The 15328-nt window shown below is 42.5% G+C and overlaps 1 protein-coding gene across 1 annotated transcript in view; it reads right to left on the bottom strand.

Annotated features, from left to right (window-relative positions):
- Positions 1–12398, bottom strand: part of ANKRD34B (ankyrin repeat domain 34B) — a 32783-nt gene extending 20385 nt beyond the window's left edge. The window contains 1 exon segment of the mRNA XM_044276027.1: positions 12182–12398. Within this exon segment, the coding sequence (XP_044131962.1) occupies positions 12182–12203 (22 nt within the window). The 5' untranslated portion in view covers positions 12204–12398.
- Positions 12399–15328: the final 2930 nt, after the last annotated feature.

The following is a 15328-nucleotide window of genomic DNA, read 5'->3' as shown; positions in this document are numbered from 1 at the left end:
TCCAGTAAAAAAAACGGATCCTGTGGCATCAGTTGTCATCCGTTTGAGTCATTTCCATCTGAGATCCTTTTTTTTTTTAATGGAAACAAAAGTACTGAATGCAGTTTTTCCCCGTATAAAAAACGGATCTCAGACGGAAATGGCTCAAACGGATGACAACTAAGGCAACAGGATAAAAAATGTTACTGGATCCTGTTTTTTTTTCCTCTCTCTATTCTTCTGATGGATCAGAAGAATGACTTCACAGCTAGAACAGTAACCCGTCAGAGGGTACAATTATCAAGTATGGCCATTACAATTGGAGAATCTCAGAAAACCACCGTTATAAAATATAACCTTTAATATCTTAACTAAAACAATAACCCCCAATACGAGATAATAGAAAAAATGAAAATCAAAAGAAAATAATAAATACAAGCTACTTCCGACTGTTGTTGGACATAGGTGGGTAATGGTAGAGAGATGAATGTATGGGGTGCTATCCCTATTTATCACCCTGTACTTGATACCCTACCTATAAACGGAATAGCCACCCCGATAGGGGAGAACCCATGTCTCGAACCTCCTATGATCCCTGGGATGGCCCTGATATCGGGGTGATTATCCAATGATTACATTGGTAAAAAATAACTAGTAGCCAAACGCATATGTGTCAAATGGTACCAAAAATAATAAACAGAAATTATGCCAAAATGGATCAAACAAGAAAAAAGAAAGGTGGATAAGATCTACAGAAATGGAGAATAATGTGGAGAGTCGGCTAAAGAAGCTAGTCTGTGGAATATATCAGATAGTATCCATGTCTCTGGGCGCGTTTCACCCAGTAGTTTCAGGGCTTATCAGGGGACCTAAAGATCTGTAGATACAGAGAAAGTAGTCCACTACCAATAGCAAAAAAAGAAGGAAGAGAGCACAATTTCACTAAGGATGTCGGCATATGGTTATCAAGAGATGTTAACAGACACCTGTTAAAATTGAATGACGGACATGTATATTTGTAGTAAATTCAATCACAAACTGAATAATCAGGAGGCAAATATAGCCCTCAATACATGATGTGGTCAGATAATTATCTGTACTCGCGTTTAGATATGAAAAATACATGGCCAGATAATGATGTAGCACGACCTGTGTCCGCGGCATGCAGGTGCTGGTGGAAGTAGCGTCCGCCGATGGATTCCCACGGATCAGAAGAACAGAAAGCTAAACAGTGATGTGAATGCACCCTAAGACATTTAAAGCTATTTTATGGGGCAGGAAACATTTTACAGCCTCTGCCATTCATGAAGCAATTAAGTAGATATTAATAAACAAGTCTAAATAGTCCATTTACATGAAACTTTTATCTAAAAAGATAAGAAAGATTAAAAGGAAAATGGTTGCTGTGACATGGTGGTTATATCATTAGATCATATAGAAAAGTTCTGTAGTCTTCTCACCTGTGGATGAAAGATTGTTTCTCCGGTACTTACCCATCTGATGAGCTGCTGCCATCTCTGCTTTGACCAGACTGGCTGTGGGCTTTTCCAGTCAGTTCCTGTCTGGATGTGTTCCCAAACTTACTGTTCAGCTGCATACTGTATACCGGATGCGTTCCGGAGTCTTTCTGTTCAGTTGTATATTCAGTATATGTAGATGAACAGGAAGACTTGGGAACATATCCAATCTGAGCAGAACAGTCCGCAGCCAACCTGTGTGCAGCGGAGATGAAAATGCATGCTGCATGACAAATTCAGCAAATGGCCCGCAGAATAACAGCAGTATGGAAAAAGCTAGCGATAGTATGTAATGTAGCAAATTACAGAAAGAATACATTAAAGCTAGAAGTGTGAGGCTCCAGATTACGAAGCTGCATGCTTGTTGGTTGACTATAAGGTTGGTTTCAAAAGAATAATGAAAAAAAAAAAAATATTGGTATATACTGAATGCACTCCTATTATCCCACCTAAGGATTGGCTGTCTCCAGTGCGCATATTCCACAGACTGCTTTGGTTAGGACTTTTAGCTGTGTTTGCTCTTCCTTTCATTGGATGCTCGAATGCACATAGAGGTAACAAGTAGCAGTACATTATGCAGGGTATGCTATCCTGAATGTAGATGCCCACTGGCATAGAGACAGGTATTAAATAGAGTTGGTTTCTGCCTGACTGAGATCACCTTGCTGTGGTAGGCAGGCACAGATGTGTTTAGATCAAATGATATTGGCTAAAAATCTCAGATTTTAGCATATTAGAATGGGGGTTTTAGCCTATACATAATCTAATTTCAGTAATTTATTTTCTTTTCAAAAGAATAATGCGGCCAGACGTCTGCTGCTATTTAAAATTCGAAATATGTCTACGTAAGGGGGGAAGGAATTTATCAAACTCTATGCGCAAGTAAAGTGGCGGCAAAAAGTAGAATTTTTTTCACAAGTACCATTTGCACAAAAAATAAGTTATGAGTTTTTGGGGGTTTATATTGCGCTAACCACTTTCCTGAAAAGTGTATGGGGCTTAGGGGAGGGGTGTGATCTCCCACAGCGCAGCAAATTAACTATAAATTATACTTTGTTAGCTATCGTAGATTTGTGTTTCCGGCACAGAGGGCCAAAGATGCGTCTAATTTATTAAGAGGCCTGATCACTCCAGCGCAAACTAGATCAAGTTTGGTGTATGAAACCAGAAATTCATATGAACCTCCACCCTCCCAACACACACACAGCGGCATAGCAGTTTCCTAGCTTAGCAACTGGCAGGGGTCATCTGAATTCCCACCGACTGAAAGTAATTTCCAGAGAGATATGCCATCAATATCTTTAGTGAGAAACAATATATCCCAGGTAAGAAAGGTCAGAACTATAATTCAGATCTTTATATTTGTAATACAGTAAGACGTTTACCATAATATAAGAATTTACTATAATTTATATAAAATGTTGGGATTAAATTATTCAAACTTCATAGGAATTACTTATTTTTCTGTCGCTTCCCTGGCAAAGCTGACTTTTTCGTAAGTAGATTCATTAGCGTTTAACCTGCTTCGGCAATGTTCTGCATTTTTGCCAAAATGAAGATTCCGCTTTCTTGTATCATGTGAAAAGGGAACAGGGAAAAGAATGTAGTTAAGCTGTAGCTGTACAGGGAAAAGAATGTAGTTAAGACATTTATAGCAATTTTTTGGAGCATGTAATATTTTTATAGTGCCTGCCATTCATGAAATGATTTAATAGATATTAACACACAAGTCCAAATAGTTCATTTACATGGAAGGAACTGCAGGGACAAGACGTTTATCTAAAAACACTTGGAAAAGAAAAAAGGAAAATGGTGGCTATATCATTATATCATATAAATACACACCTTCATTGAAGGGGATCTCTGGTCCTTTTTGAAAAGTTCTGCAGTCTTCTCACCAGATATTCCAGGTAGCATTATGTACTATTAGTACTATATAAGAATGAGCCCAAGCTGGTAAGTCCAGTTTGAATGAACTTCATAAATGTATTAGGAGTATATCTCAGGAACAGGATGATGAGACAGCTTCCATGTTCTGCTACGGAATTCCCTTATTATTAGTTATGTACACAATATACAGTATAATAACAACCTAACTTCTAAAAGCTACATTTGTGTACATTTACAGTGCCTTGCAAAAGTATTCACCCCCTTGACTTTTTCCGTATTTTGGTGCCTCACAACCTGGAATTAACATGGATTGTTTGAGGATTTGCATAATTTAATTTACAGAACATGTCCACAACTTTTGAAGATGTTTGTATGTTTTTTATTGTGAAGCAAACAACAAAAAGGACAAAATAACAGAAAAAGTCAATATGCATAACTATTCACCCCCTTAAAGTCAATACTTTGTAGAGCCACCTTTTGCAGCAATCACATCTCCAAGTCGCTTTGGATCAGTCTCTATGAGCTTACCACATCTTACCACTAGGATGTTTGCCCATTCCTCCTTGCAAAACTGCTCCAGCTCCTTCAAGTTGGATGGTTTGCACTTGTAAACAGCAATCTTTAAGTCTGACCACAGATTTTCTATTGGATTGAGATCTGGGCTTTGACTAGGCCATTCCAACACATTTACATGTTTCCCCTTAAACCACTCAAGTGTTGCTTTAGCACTGCAGTGTGTTTGGGGTCATCGTGCTGAAAGGTGAACCTCCGTCCTAGTCTCAAATCACGCACAGAGTGGTACAGGTTTTGCTCAAGAATATCCCTGTATTTAGCACCATCCATCTTTCCCTCAACTCTGACCAGTTTCCCAGTCCCGGCTGCTGAAAAACATCCCCACAGCATGATGCTGCCACCACCATGTTTCACTGTGGGGATGGTGTTCTTTGGGTGATGTGTTGGGTTTGCGCCAGACATAGCATTTTCTTTGATGGCCGAAAAATTCTATTTTAGTCTCATCAGACCAGAGCACCTTCCTCCATACATTTTGGGAGTCTCCCACATGCCTTTTCGCAAACTCAACTTTTTGTTTTTAGCTGAAAGTAATGGCCTTGTTCTGACCACTCTGCCATAAAGCCCAACTCTATGGAGTGTACGGCTTATTGTTGTCCTATGTACAGATACTCCAGTCTCTGATATGGAACTCTGCAGCTCCTCCAGGGTTACCTTAGGTCCCTGTGCTGCCTCTCTGATTAATGCTCTCCTTGCCCGGTCCGTGTGTTTTGGTTGGCGGCCGTCTCGAGGCTGGTTTACTGTTGTTCTTCCCATTTGGTTATGATAGATTTAATGGTGCTCCTGGGGATCATCAAAGATTTAGATATTTTTTTTATAACCTAACCCTGACTTATACTTCTCAACAACATTGTCCCTTACTTGTTTGGAGAGTTCCTTAGTCTTCATGGCAGTGTTTGGTTAGTGATACCTCTTGCCTAGGTGTCGCAGCCTTTGGGGCCTTTCAAAAAAGGTGTGTATATGTAATGACAGATCAAGTGACACTTAGATTGCACACAGGTGGACATCATTTCACTAATTATGTGACTTCTGAAGGTAAATGGTTACACCAGAGCTTTTTATGGGCTTCCTAACAAAGGGGGTGAATACATACGCACATGACAATTTTCTGTTTTCTAGTTCTAAACAATACTTTTATTTATATATTTTTCCCATTTCACTTCACTAACTTAGACTATTGTTTTCTGATCCATCACATAAAATTCAGATTAACAAAACATTGAATTTAAGGGTGTAATGTAACAAAATACAAAAAAAAAGTCAAGGGGGTGAATACTTTATATAATAGTACATAGTGGTATTACCCCCTTTCCCTCTAAGCCCATTTAATTAGTTAGCAGGGAAGTTTGGGACTTGGGTACTTTCCTCTTTAAGGTGTGTAATACTAAACTGCCTCAAATAAATATTAACATACATTGCCCTAATAATTAGCTGTACAAATACATATGTTTAAAAGAACTAAAAATATAAAATTGGATTAAAAACATGGCTAACGAAATCCCCCAACTTGAAAAAAAAAAAACATTGGTAAGAGGTGAAATTCAATTTAACGCGGTTGTCACAGGTGTTGAATTCCTCTGAGATCCAAGCCTCATTCATTTTTAGAAATGCGAGTTAGTCCACACTGCCGTGAGCTAGGCGCGAGTGTGCTTATCGGTCACGACCCCCCTGCGCTGAACGTCCTTTTGGACAGGACACTCGAGGGGCAAGCCAAAACTTCTATGGCAAATTGTGCCAGGTCTGAACACAGGTCAAGCCTGCACAACCAAGAGACAAGGGATTCCTCACTTCTCAGAGCATCCACATCGGTCGTTAACCCGATGTAGTCGGACACCTGTTAGTCTAGGCGTTCCCTGAGGCTGGATCCGGAGGGCGGCTGTAAGAATGATCTCATATCCGAAGTGACCAACACATCTTCAAACCGCCCTCTTCTTGCATGCGCGGTAGGATTCGTATCCACAACTGTTTCACTATGGGTGGAAATTCCTCTTCAAGCGCCCGCAAAAGCAGAATGCAGCATCTCTTGAAGCAAGGCCTGAATGCTGCATTCTGACAGCCCTCTGTGATGCTGGTAACATGTCCGCCATTTTATGTTTGTACCGGGGGTCTAATTACGTTTGCAACCCAGTAATGGTCCTTGCCGTTTATGCTTTTTATACAGCAGGGGTCCCTCTTCAAACACTTGAGCATGAAGGCCCCCATTTGCACTAAATTGGAAGCGGTGGAGCAGACTGGCTCTTGCTCATCGCCCAGGAGAATGCCGTCTTCGGTCTCCTCCCCTCATCCACGGACAACACCAGGGATCCCAGAAAAGTTTAAAGCCTGCTCTTCTTGCTACTCCTCCTCCCAGGCACCATCCTCCTCTGTCTCCTCTTCAGACTCCTGCTGACTTGTCTCAGATGGAGTAGCCCCCTCTGGGAATTCATTCAGCATTGCGACTTCCTCATCTTCCTGCTCCTCAACGGCTTGATCAATGAGATGACACAATGTGCGCTCAGGAAAGAAGGCATAAGGTGCGATGTCACTGATGGTGCCCTGGCTGCGACTGACCAGTTTGATCTAATGAAATGGCGGCAGAAGTCTGCATTTGTGTATCAGCAGTCACTGGAGTGGTGAAAAAAAAACAAGCTCCCAGAACCTGTCCTTCCGCAGAGTTCGTACAGGTAGTCGTTAATGGCACGTTTTTGCTGCAGCAGCCTATCAAGCATATACAAGGTGGAGTTCCAGCGCGTCGGGCTGTCACCAATCAGACGTCTGACAGGCAAGTGGTGTCGCCACTGAACGTCAGCAAGGTGAGCCATGGCTGCTAAAATGGCCTGCTGCAAGACGTCCTGGACCAAAAGAGTATTTAGCAATGAATCGCTGCACGACTAAGTCCAGGACATGTGCCATGCACGTGTGTCATTTTGCCCTGTTTCAGCACGCTCAGCAGATTGGCACCGTTGTCGCACACCTCTTTACCAACTGTCAGAATTGAGAGGGGTTAGCCACTGATCGGCCTGTGACCGCAGAGCTGAAAGAAGTGTAGGACCAGTGTGGCTCTTGGCTTCCAGGCACAACAGCAGAGGCACAGCATGGCAACGTCTCGCCTGGCACATCGAATAGGTTCTGGGCAGCTGGGGGGGTGCAGCGATAGAGGCGGTAGCAGTGGAAGAGGAGGAGATGAAGGATGGATTAGGAGGAGGAGAAGAAGAGGCAGGCGGTAACACCAAATCCACACGGGTGCCACGGGTTCCATGCTTGACAGCTGTCAGAACGTTCACCCAGTGGGCAGTAAAAGTTATGTACCTTCCCTACCTGTGTTTGCTAGACCACGTGTCTAGATATATCTTGGCACCGAAACTGTGTGCCAGAGATACATTCACTTGCTGCTGAACATGGCCATATAGCTCTAGGATGCCCTTCTGGGAGAAATATTTCCTTCCGGGGACCTTCCTTTGCGGTCTTCCAATGGCCACAAATTTACTAAAGGCCTTCAAGTCCACCAGTTTATATGGCAGTAGTTGGTGGGCTAGCAGTTCCGACAAGCTGGCAGTCAGCCATTGGGCAAGAGGGTTATCCGGCGTCATCAACTTTTTACGTTCGAACATTTGGGCCACGGAAGCCTGCCTTTTGCCAGATGAATGCGACGACGGCACAGTGGAAAGTGGAGTGTAGGACAAATGCGAGGAGAGAGGAGAAGGAGAAGAGGCAGGACATGGAGCGCCGGGAGTGTAGATTTGTGGGTTATGACGGTGTTGATCCCACTGGGCTCGGTGATGGAAGGCTAGGTGCCTTCTTAAGTAGGTCGTCCCTAGGTGAGTGTTGGGCTTACCACGACTTATGCGTTGACAGCACAGGCTGCAGATGGCAACACTATTGTCAGCAGTTGACACGTAAAAAAAAAGCCCACACTGCGGAGCCATGTGCCAGTGTCCTGGGAGCACCACATGTGACCGTGCCTGGTGGATGGCTCTCTCCAGATATATTTGCAGTCTGCTTTTTGCCTCCTGTGCACTGCAAGTTCTGCCTGCTTCTCCTCCTTCTCATCCCTATCGGCTGCTCCCTCTGAACTCCCCTCCTCTTCCTCTCTTGTGGGCACCCACGTGACGTCCATCGACATTAGAGATCTCGGAGTAGGCAGCAACAGCGGGAACCACCCTCCTTGGGCTGATCGGCCGTTGCTACCACCTCTTCCTCTGTAGTGCTTCCATAGGGTTCCGTTCCGTGCTTCCGTTACGTACCATTCCGCATCTCTGGATTTGAAGTGAATGGGTCCGCATCCATGATGCAGAATGCACACTGAACGGTGCCAGTGTATTGAGAATCTGCAATATGGCCACGGAGCTAAGGCCTCTTGCACACGATTGTATGGCTTTTTCAGTATTTTGTGGTCCGCAAAAAACTGATCCGCAAAAAATACGGATGACGTCTGTGTGCATTCCATTTTTTGCGGAACAGAACAGCTGGCCCCTGATAGAACAGTACTATCCTTGTCCGTTATGCGGACAATAATAGGACATGTTCTATCTTTAAACAGAACGGAAAAATGGAAACGGAAGGCATACGGAGTACCTTCCGTTTTTTTGGTGGATCAATTGAAATTAATGGTTCCGTATACGGAACGCAAAAAATGGAAAAAAACATTTGTGTGCAAGAGGCCTTACTGTGAGTGACAATGCACTGCAGTACACTATACAGTGTACTGCAGTGTATTGTAAACCATCAGACCCACTGGATCTTCAAGAACCAAGTGGGTTTGGGTCAAAAAAAGTAAAAATAAATATCACATTTCTTCTTATAGCCACACATTTATAATTGATAAAAAAATAAAAATAAAAATACACTACACGTATTTGGTATCATCGCATCTGTAACAACCCGATCTATAATAGAATTGCACGGTGAACGCCATTAAAAAAAATGAGAAAAACTATGATGGAATTTAAATTTTTCCCACCTCATTTCCCCAAAAAGGTATTAAAAGTAATCAAAAAAGTCGTATGTACCCCAAAATAGTACCAATCAAACCGTCACCTCATCCTGAAAAAAATGAGCCCCTACATGAGACAATCGCCCAAAAAATGAAAAAAATATGGCCTTCAGAAAATGGAGAAATAAAAACATGAAAAACGTTTTTTGTTTCTAAAATGCTTTTATTGTGTAAAGCCAAAATAAATAGACAAATTAGGTATCGCTGCATCCATAACGACTTGCTCTTTAAAAATATCACACACTCTTCCGCCAAAAGGTAAATGCCGTAAAAAAATAAAATAAAAAGTGTGTCAAAACAACCTATTTTATTGGTCTATTTGCCCAATAAAGTGTAATATTGAATGCTCAAAAAATATTATGTACCCAAAATGGGGACCAATGTAAATTTCAACTCTTCCCGCAAAAAATAAGCCCCTGCACAAGATGATTGGCAGAAAAATAGAAAATATATGCCTTTCAGAAAATGGAGACACCCCAATATTATGTAAAACTGAAACAAAGAGAGTAGACATATACGTCGCATCCGTAACAACCTGCTCTATAAAAAGAGCACATGATCTAAACTGTCAGATGAACTGTCAGCCATTTTTGGTTCCCTTGCCTAACAAAAAGCATAATATAAAACGATCAAAAAGTCATATGTACCCCAAAATAGTACCAATAAAACCATCATCTTATCCTGCAAAAAATGAGCCCCTACATAAGACAATCGCCCCCCCAAAAAATATGTCTTTCAGAAAAAGGATACACTGAAACATGAATTTATTTTTTAAAATGCTTTCATTGTGTAAAACTGTTGCCATATTAGGTATCGCTGAATTTGTAACGACCTGCTCTATAAAAATATCACATGGTCTAGCCCTTCAGGTGAATGGCGTAAAACAGTAAAATAAAAACTGTGTCAAAACAACCACTTTTTTTGGTTACCTTGACCCATAAAGAGTAAGATTTAAAATGGTACCAATAAAAACACCACAAGTAAATTTTTCCTGAAATTCATTACGTGAAATTCACAATATTTATAACCTGTTCTGGTTCAAGGACCACATTACCATCTGAGACATTCATGGCATATCAAAAGTCTTTGCCATCAATGTCTCTCAGAACTCCCACATATTTGGAAAATGGGTGTGCCCTACATGTCCATTCACAATCCAGGAAGGAAGAGACCGTGTATGAATGTCTCCAAAGTATAATGAGACTATAATACTGCATGAATGAATGACCAGTTCTCCGCTCATTTATGGGGGTGCCACACAGGGGTCAAGAAACCCCCATTCTGCTATTACATGGGGATTCCAGAGATGGCCACACTGTGCACCAGTAGTACTTACCTGGCCCTGCTCCCATGCAACGCTGCCACCAAACACAGACAAGCATGGTTGTGACCTGATGGTTGGGGGAAGTCTGCACCTCAGTTGTTGAAAAATGAATTGGCCAAAGGCAGGACAGATATCCGGTTCCCTCTCTTTTGTGGACTATAATAGTCATTCCTGGGCTGTAAGCAATGTAATCGCTCAGTCTTATAACAGCACTGACGGTATATTACGTGATTGCAGCGTGTCAGCCAGCACAAGCATTAAGCCTGAAAGGTAATATGGTAATTTATTGAATTCATCCCCATCATACAGTAACCAGCGCTTTACACTCGCGATGCTCAGTGCAGCCTGTAATTTCTAGTAATACAGCGACGCTCTATGAGATCCTTGGCATGAGTACAAAACACAATCACTAATTTATAAAGCCGATTCCACGAGCCTCTATTCATACAGTAAGTGAAGGTTTGTGCGTGCCAGATGTTATCACCGGATCATTCACTCATATGTGAACAATGAAAGGGAAAAGGGAGGAATGTGGAGGAGCTGGAGGGAGGTGACTGAGCCAGTGCAAGTCTAGGATTAAAAGGATGATGACAACCCTCCATTTATAAGCGTCATAACATCATTTAGAAATATTATTTTCCTTTAACACCTTAAAGGGGTTATGCCATGACTGATGTAAAAAATGAAAATCAGACATCATATAGTACATGACAATACATTTCTAACAAAGCTAAAATCAGCCCTGTACCTCACATGGGTCTAGAGATCTCCACATTCTCTCTTTCAATTGTTCCACTAGATTATCTTCAGCCTGGCAGCTCAGGGGCATGTCCTTTCTGCTGCAGCTCTCTCCCTGTAACTGTCACAGATTGTAACAGAACATGTGGCAGTTGAAGATTTAAACTGAGCACGATCGATCAACTCAGTGAGATGGACAAAAAATAAGGAAAACAACAAACAGCAGGTGGCGCTATACACATACATTTTATTGACTAGCTCACTGGCTATACTAAAGTTTTAATTACATGCAGTTACAAAAGTATTCAGATCCAGGTGCTGGTTTAAAAAAAAACTTTAAGGACACAACCTCATTAAGTGCTTAACCCCTTCACGCATTTTCACGTACATGTACGTGAGGGAATGCGGCTTCTTGCCGCATCCTCACGTGCATGTATGCGATTTGATCGGGCTGACAGGGGGCCGATGGTTGCCATGGCAGCCCCGTTGCCTTCCACAGGCATTGGAGCCTGCCAGTTACGGAAGCCCAGGAGATCCAGCCTGAGGGCTGGGTCTCCTAGGAGGCAACTGTCAGCGTCTCACTGTGTAAGACGATGACAGTTCAATTCAGTACAATACATAATGTATTGTACTGAATTGAAAGAGGGATCAAACCCTGAAAAGGTGAAGTCCCACAGTGGGACAAATATAAAAAGTAAAAAAAAAGTGTTTTTTTATGTTAAAATAATTAGTTTCAAGTAAAAAAAAAGAAAAAGAAAAGAGCACCCTCACTATAAAATAGTGTTTAAAAAATAAATAAAAAACAGACATACTAGGTATTGCCATATCCGTAACGACGTGCTCTATAAAAATGTCACATAATCTACCACCTCAGGTGAATGCCGTAAAAAAAAAAAAAAAAAAAAAAAAAAAAACTGAGCAAAAAAATTATATTTTTTGTCACCTTACATCACAAAAAGTGTAATTCCAAGCAATCAAAAAGACATATGTACATCTAGGTGGCCACAGAGGTGCTGGGCGTGATGACGTGAACACGTCACGTTTCACTCTCTCCTGCTGGCCTCCTCCCCTCCATGCTCCCGGCTCCGTCCGATCCTGAGCGCTGACCGCCTCTGTGTGCTGCCATGCTGCAGCGTTGTTAAGATCTCTTCAAGCTGCCCTGGAGCGTCGGGGGTCCTGCGATCTACTTACCGACCTGGCTGCTGGCTGTCATCGTTCCCTCCTGGCCCCTGGTTCCTGCTACTGGTGTGTTCCTCTTTGCTCCTGGGTCTTGACTCGCCTGGACCTTCCGTCTCCTTCCTTGGCTGGCCTCTCTCCTCTGTGGTGCGTGGTGTGGCGTGTGTCCGGACCTGGTCGCTCTGCTCAGCTGTTCACTAGCTTGCTGGCTTGTTTGCTGCCGGCTCCCTCTGCTGGTGATCGGTGGGACTTTTTTTTTTTTTCTCGGAAATTTTTTTTGCTTGCAGTCTTTTTTTTCTCTCTCCCGAAGCGGCCACTGGACCATCTGCCTATTTGTCATCTGGATCTTTTGCCGTCCTGAGGATCCTCGCCCCCCTCGTCGGGCCAGGTGAGAAAATAATTACTGTGACTTTACAGTTATTCGGCTAAGTTTTCCGGTTGTACAGAGCCGAAATTTGGTGTTCCCCTTCCCTGTGTGGTGGTGGAGAGGGAGGGATAAAGGGGTGAATAGAGGGGTAAGAGAGGAAAGGAAAGGGCCAATAAAGAGAAGTAAAAAGGGAGGAATAGGAGCAGAGGGGAAAGAAGTAAAGGGGATATAAAGAAGAGTATAAATTTAAAATAAAAAAAAGGTAAGGAAAGAGGGGGAAGGGAGAGATGGAAAAAAAAAAAAAAGGAAAAAGGAAAAGGAATGGCCCCAAAACGACGGTCGATTGACTCCTCTGTAACAAAGTTGGGTTCCAAGACCCCAGAGAATAAAATCGATAAGTTCTTGAAGTCGCCCTTCCTAAATGAAAAGAACTCTGCTAAAACAAAATCCTCTGCTAATCTGAAAAAATCTGTTAAAACTCCCCAAACTGATGAACTTTCTGAGGACGGTTTAGCGGAGGTAGATCAGGAAGTAGGGGGGGAAGATCTATCTGCTCAGATGCGAACCGAATATGACCCTTCCGTTCTGGACAAAATTCTCTCTGCCGTGGAGAACAACGGCACTTTAGTGCAAGAGATGGCCATCCAATTAGGGTCTGTGCAGAGCGACATTTCTCTAATAAGAGAGAACCTGGTAAAGATCCGCGATCGAGTCCTTAATGTGGAAAAAATAGTGGACTCTTTGCAAACCGATATTAATATGTTAAAATCTAAAACTTTGTCTCTTGCTTCAGAAAATCAAGCACTACAAAATAAGCTAGAGGACTTTGAAAATAGGTCAAGGCGAAACAATGTCCGCATAATTGGCTTCCCAGAGGGAGCGGAAGGCCGACACTTAGAGGAACAACTTAAAGGTGTGGTCTTGCACAACCTGGGTAGTGACTATTTTTCCTCCACGTTTCAGATAGAAAGAGCTCATCGTATCCCAGGAGGGAAACCTATTCCAGGGAGGCCGCCGCGAGCAATTTTAATGAAATTGTTATCATCCGTTGATAGAGACATGATACTGAAAAGAGCAAGAGAATGTACTCCTGTTGAGTATCAGGGCACTAGGCTGCTCTTTTTTCCTGACTTTGCTCGGCAGAAAAAAGAAGAAATTTCATAGAGATAAAGAAACGCCTGGCGTCAAAGGAGATTAAATATTCCCTACAGTATCCAGCGAAATTAAGAGTGATCCATAATGGGACCTCTCTTTTTTTTGAAACACCACCGCAAGTGTTAGATTGGATGGAGCAAAGGGGTATTTGAAATTGTGCACTATTAGGATTGAAATGTTGGAGGGGGGATGGAGCAGGGGAGGGGGAGAATGGCCTGAGGTTAGAGGTTCGCTGATTGGGCGGATCAATAGAGAGGGGGGATGGGAGGGAAAGGGGAGGGGGGAGAGGGAACCCACCTTGCAGGTATGGGTTCTTTTTTTTTTTTTTTTTTGTTTGTCCCGTGTCTGTTTCCGCAGTAGTGAAGGATGGCCACTAGAATTGTAACTTGGAATGTTAGAGGGCTCGGGGAAAGGGTCAAAAGGCAAGCTATTATGGATGCATTAAAAAGATACCTTCCAGCAATTATTTGCATAGCAGAAACTCATCTTACTAAAGAAACCGTGTCCCGTCTGACAACGGGATGGTATTCTCAATCTTACCATTCCACTTTTAGCAGTTCCTCTAGGGGCGTTTCAGTTCTGATTCATAATTCTGTGGACTTTATCCTCATAGAATCCTACATAGATGATCAGGGCAGATTCATCTTTCTGCATGGCAAGCTGCATGGTCATAGTTACATTCTTGCCTTTTTTTATATACCTCCGCCTTTTTCAATGTACCCACTGACCCAGTTGATGCTTTTTTCTGAAAGGAGACCAGAATGCCGGTTAGTCCTGATGGGGGACTTTAATGCGGTCATGGACCCCAATAGAGATAGATTCACATTAGATGTAGATCAAGGGAGGAATTTATGTAAATCACCGTTGCCACAGTTTTGTTCGGAGGTTGGAGTGGTGGACATATGGGAACATCTTGGCGGAGGAAAGAAAGTATACTCTTGTGTTAGCCGGGGTGGCAGAGCAATGTCTAGGATTGATTTAGCATTTACCAATGAGAGCAATTTGAGCAATATCCGGAAGATACGATATGGGGTAAGAACAGTCTCGGACCACTCACCCGTACTGGTTGAGGTTTGCATTGGGGAGAATAAGGATAACAGGGGGCTAGGATTTAAGCTGAACCCATATTGGCTTACTATTATGGATAACCCTCAGTCTATTAAATCATTGATATCCTCCTTTTGGGAGGTGAATCTCCCCTCTGCTGACATCAATATAGTATGGGATGCCCTGAAAGCATATCTGAGGGGGGTCTTTATAAGCGAGATTGCTGCAGTAAAGAGAACATTTAAGAAAAAAGAGGAGGAACTGGCCAAGGCTGTTGCAGACACAACTGAGCGATTTACCAGTCAATCTACTGAGCATAACAGGGAAGAGATGCAGAAGGCCAGTTGTTCTCTGGAGAAATATATAATAGAGAAAGCAAACCATAGAGTATTCTTTAAGGGCTTAAAATATTTTTCGGAGTCTGGACGCCCTGGTAAGCTTTTAGCCAGGATAATCACACAACAAGATAAGAAAAATCAATCTATTGTCTCGATTCGTAACACAGTGGGGGAAACTATAACAGATCCAGAAGGAATTAGGGATGCTTTTTTACAATATTTCTCTCATATATATAGCTCCTCTCTTGGCTTCTC

Source organism: Bufo gargarizans, chromosome 1 (assembly GCF_014858855.1).
Source record: "Bufo gargarizans isolate SCDJY-AF-19 chromosome 1, ASM1485885v1, whole genome shotgun sequence".
NCBI lineage: Eukaryota > Metazoa > Chordata > Amphibia > Anura > Bufonidae > Bufo > Bufo gargarizans.
The sequence above is the reverse complement of the archived record's forward strand: the minus strand, read 5'-3'. Positions and strand labels throughout refer to the sequence as shown.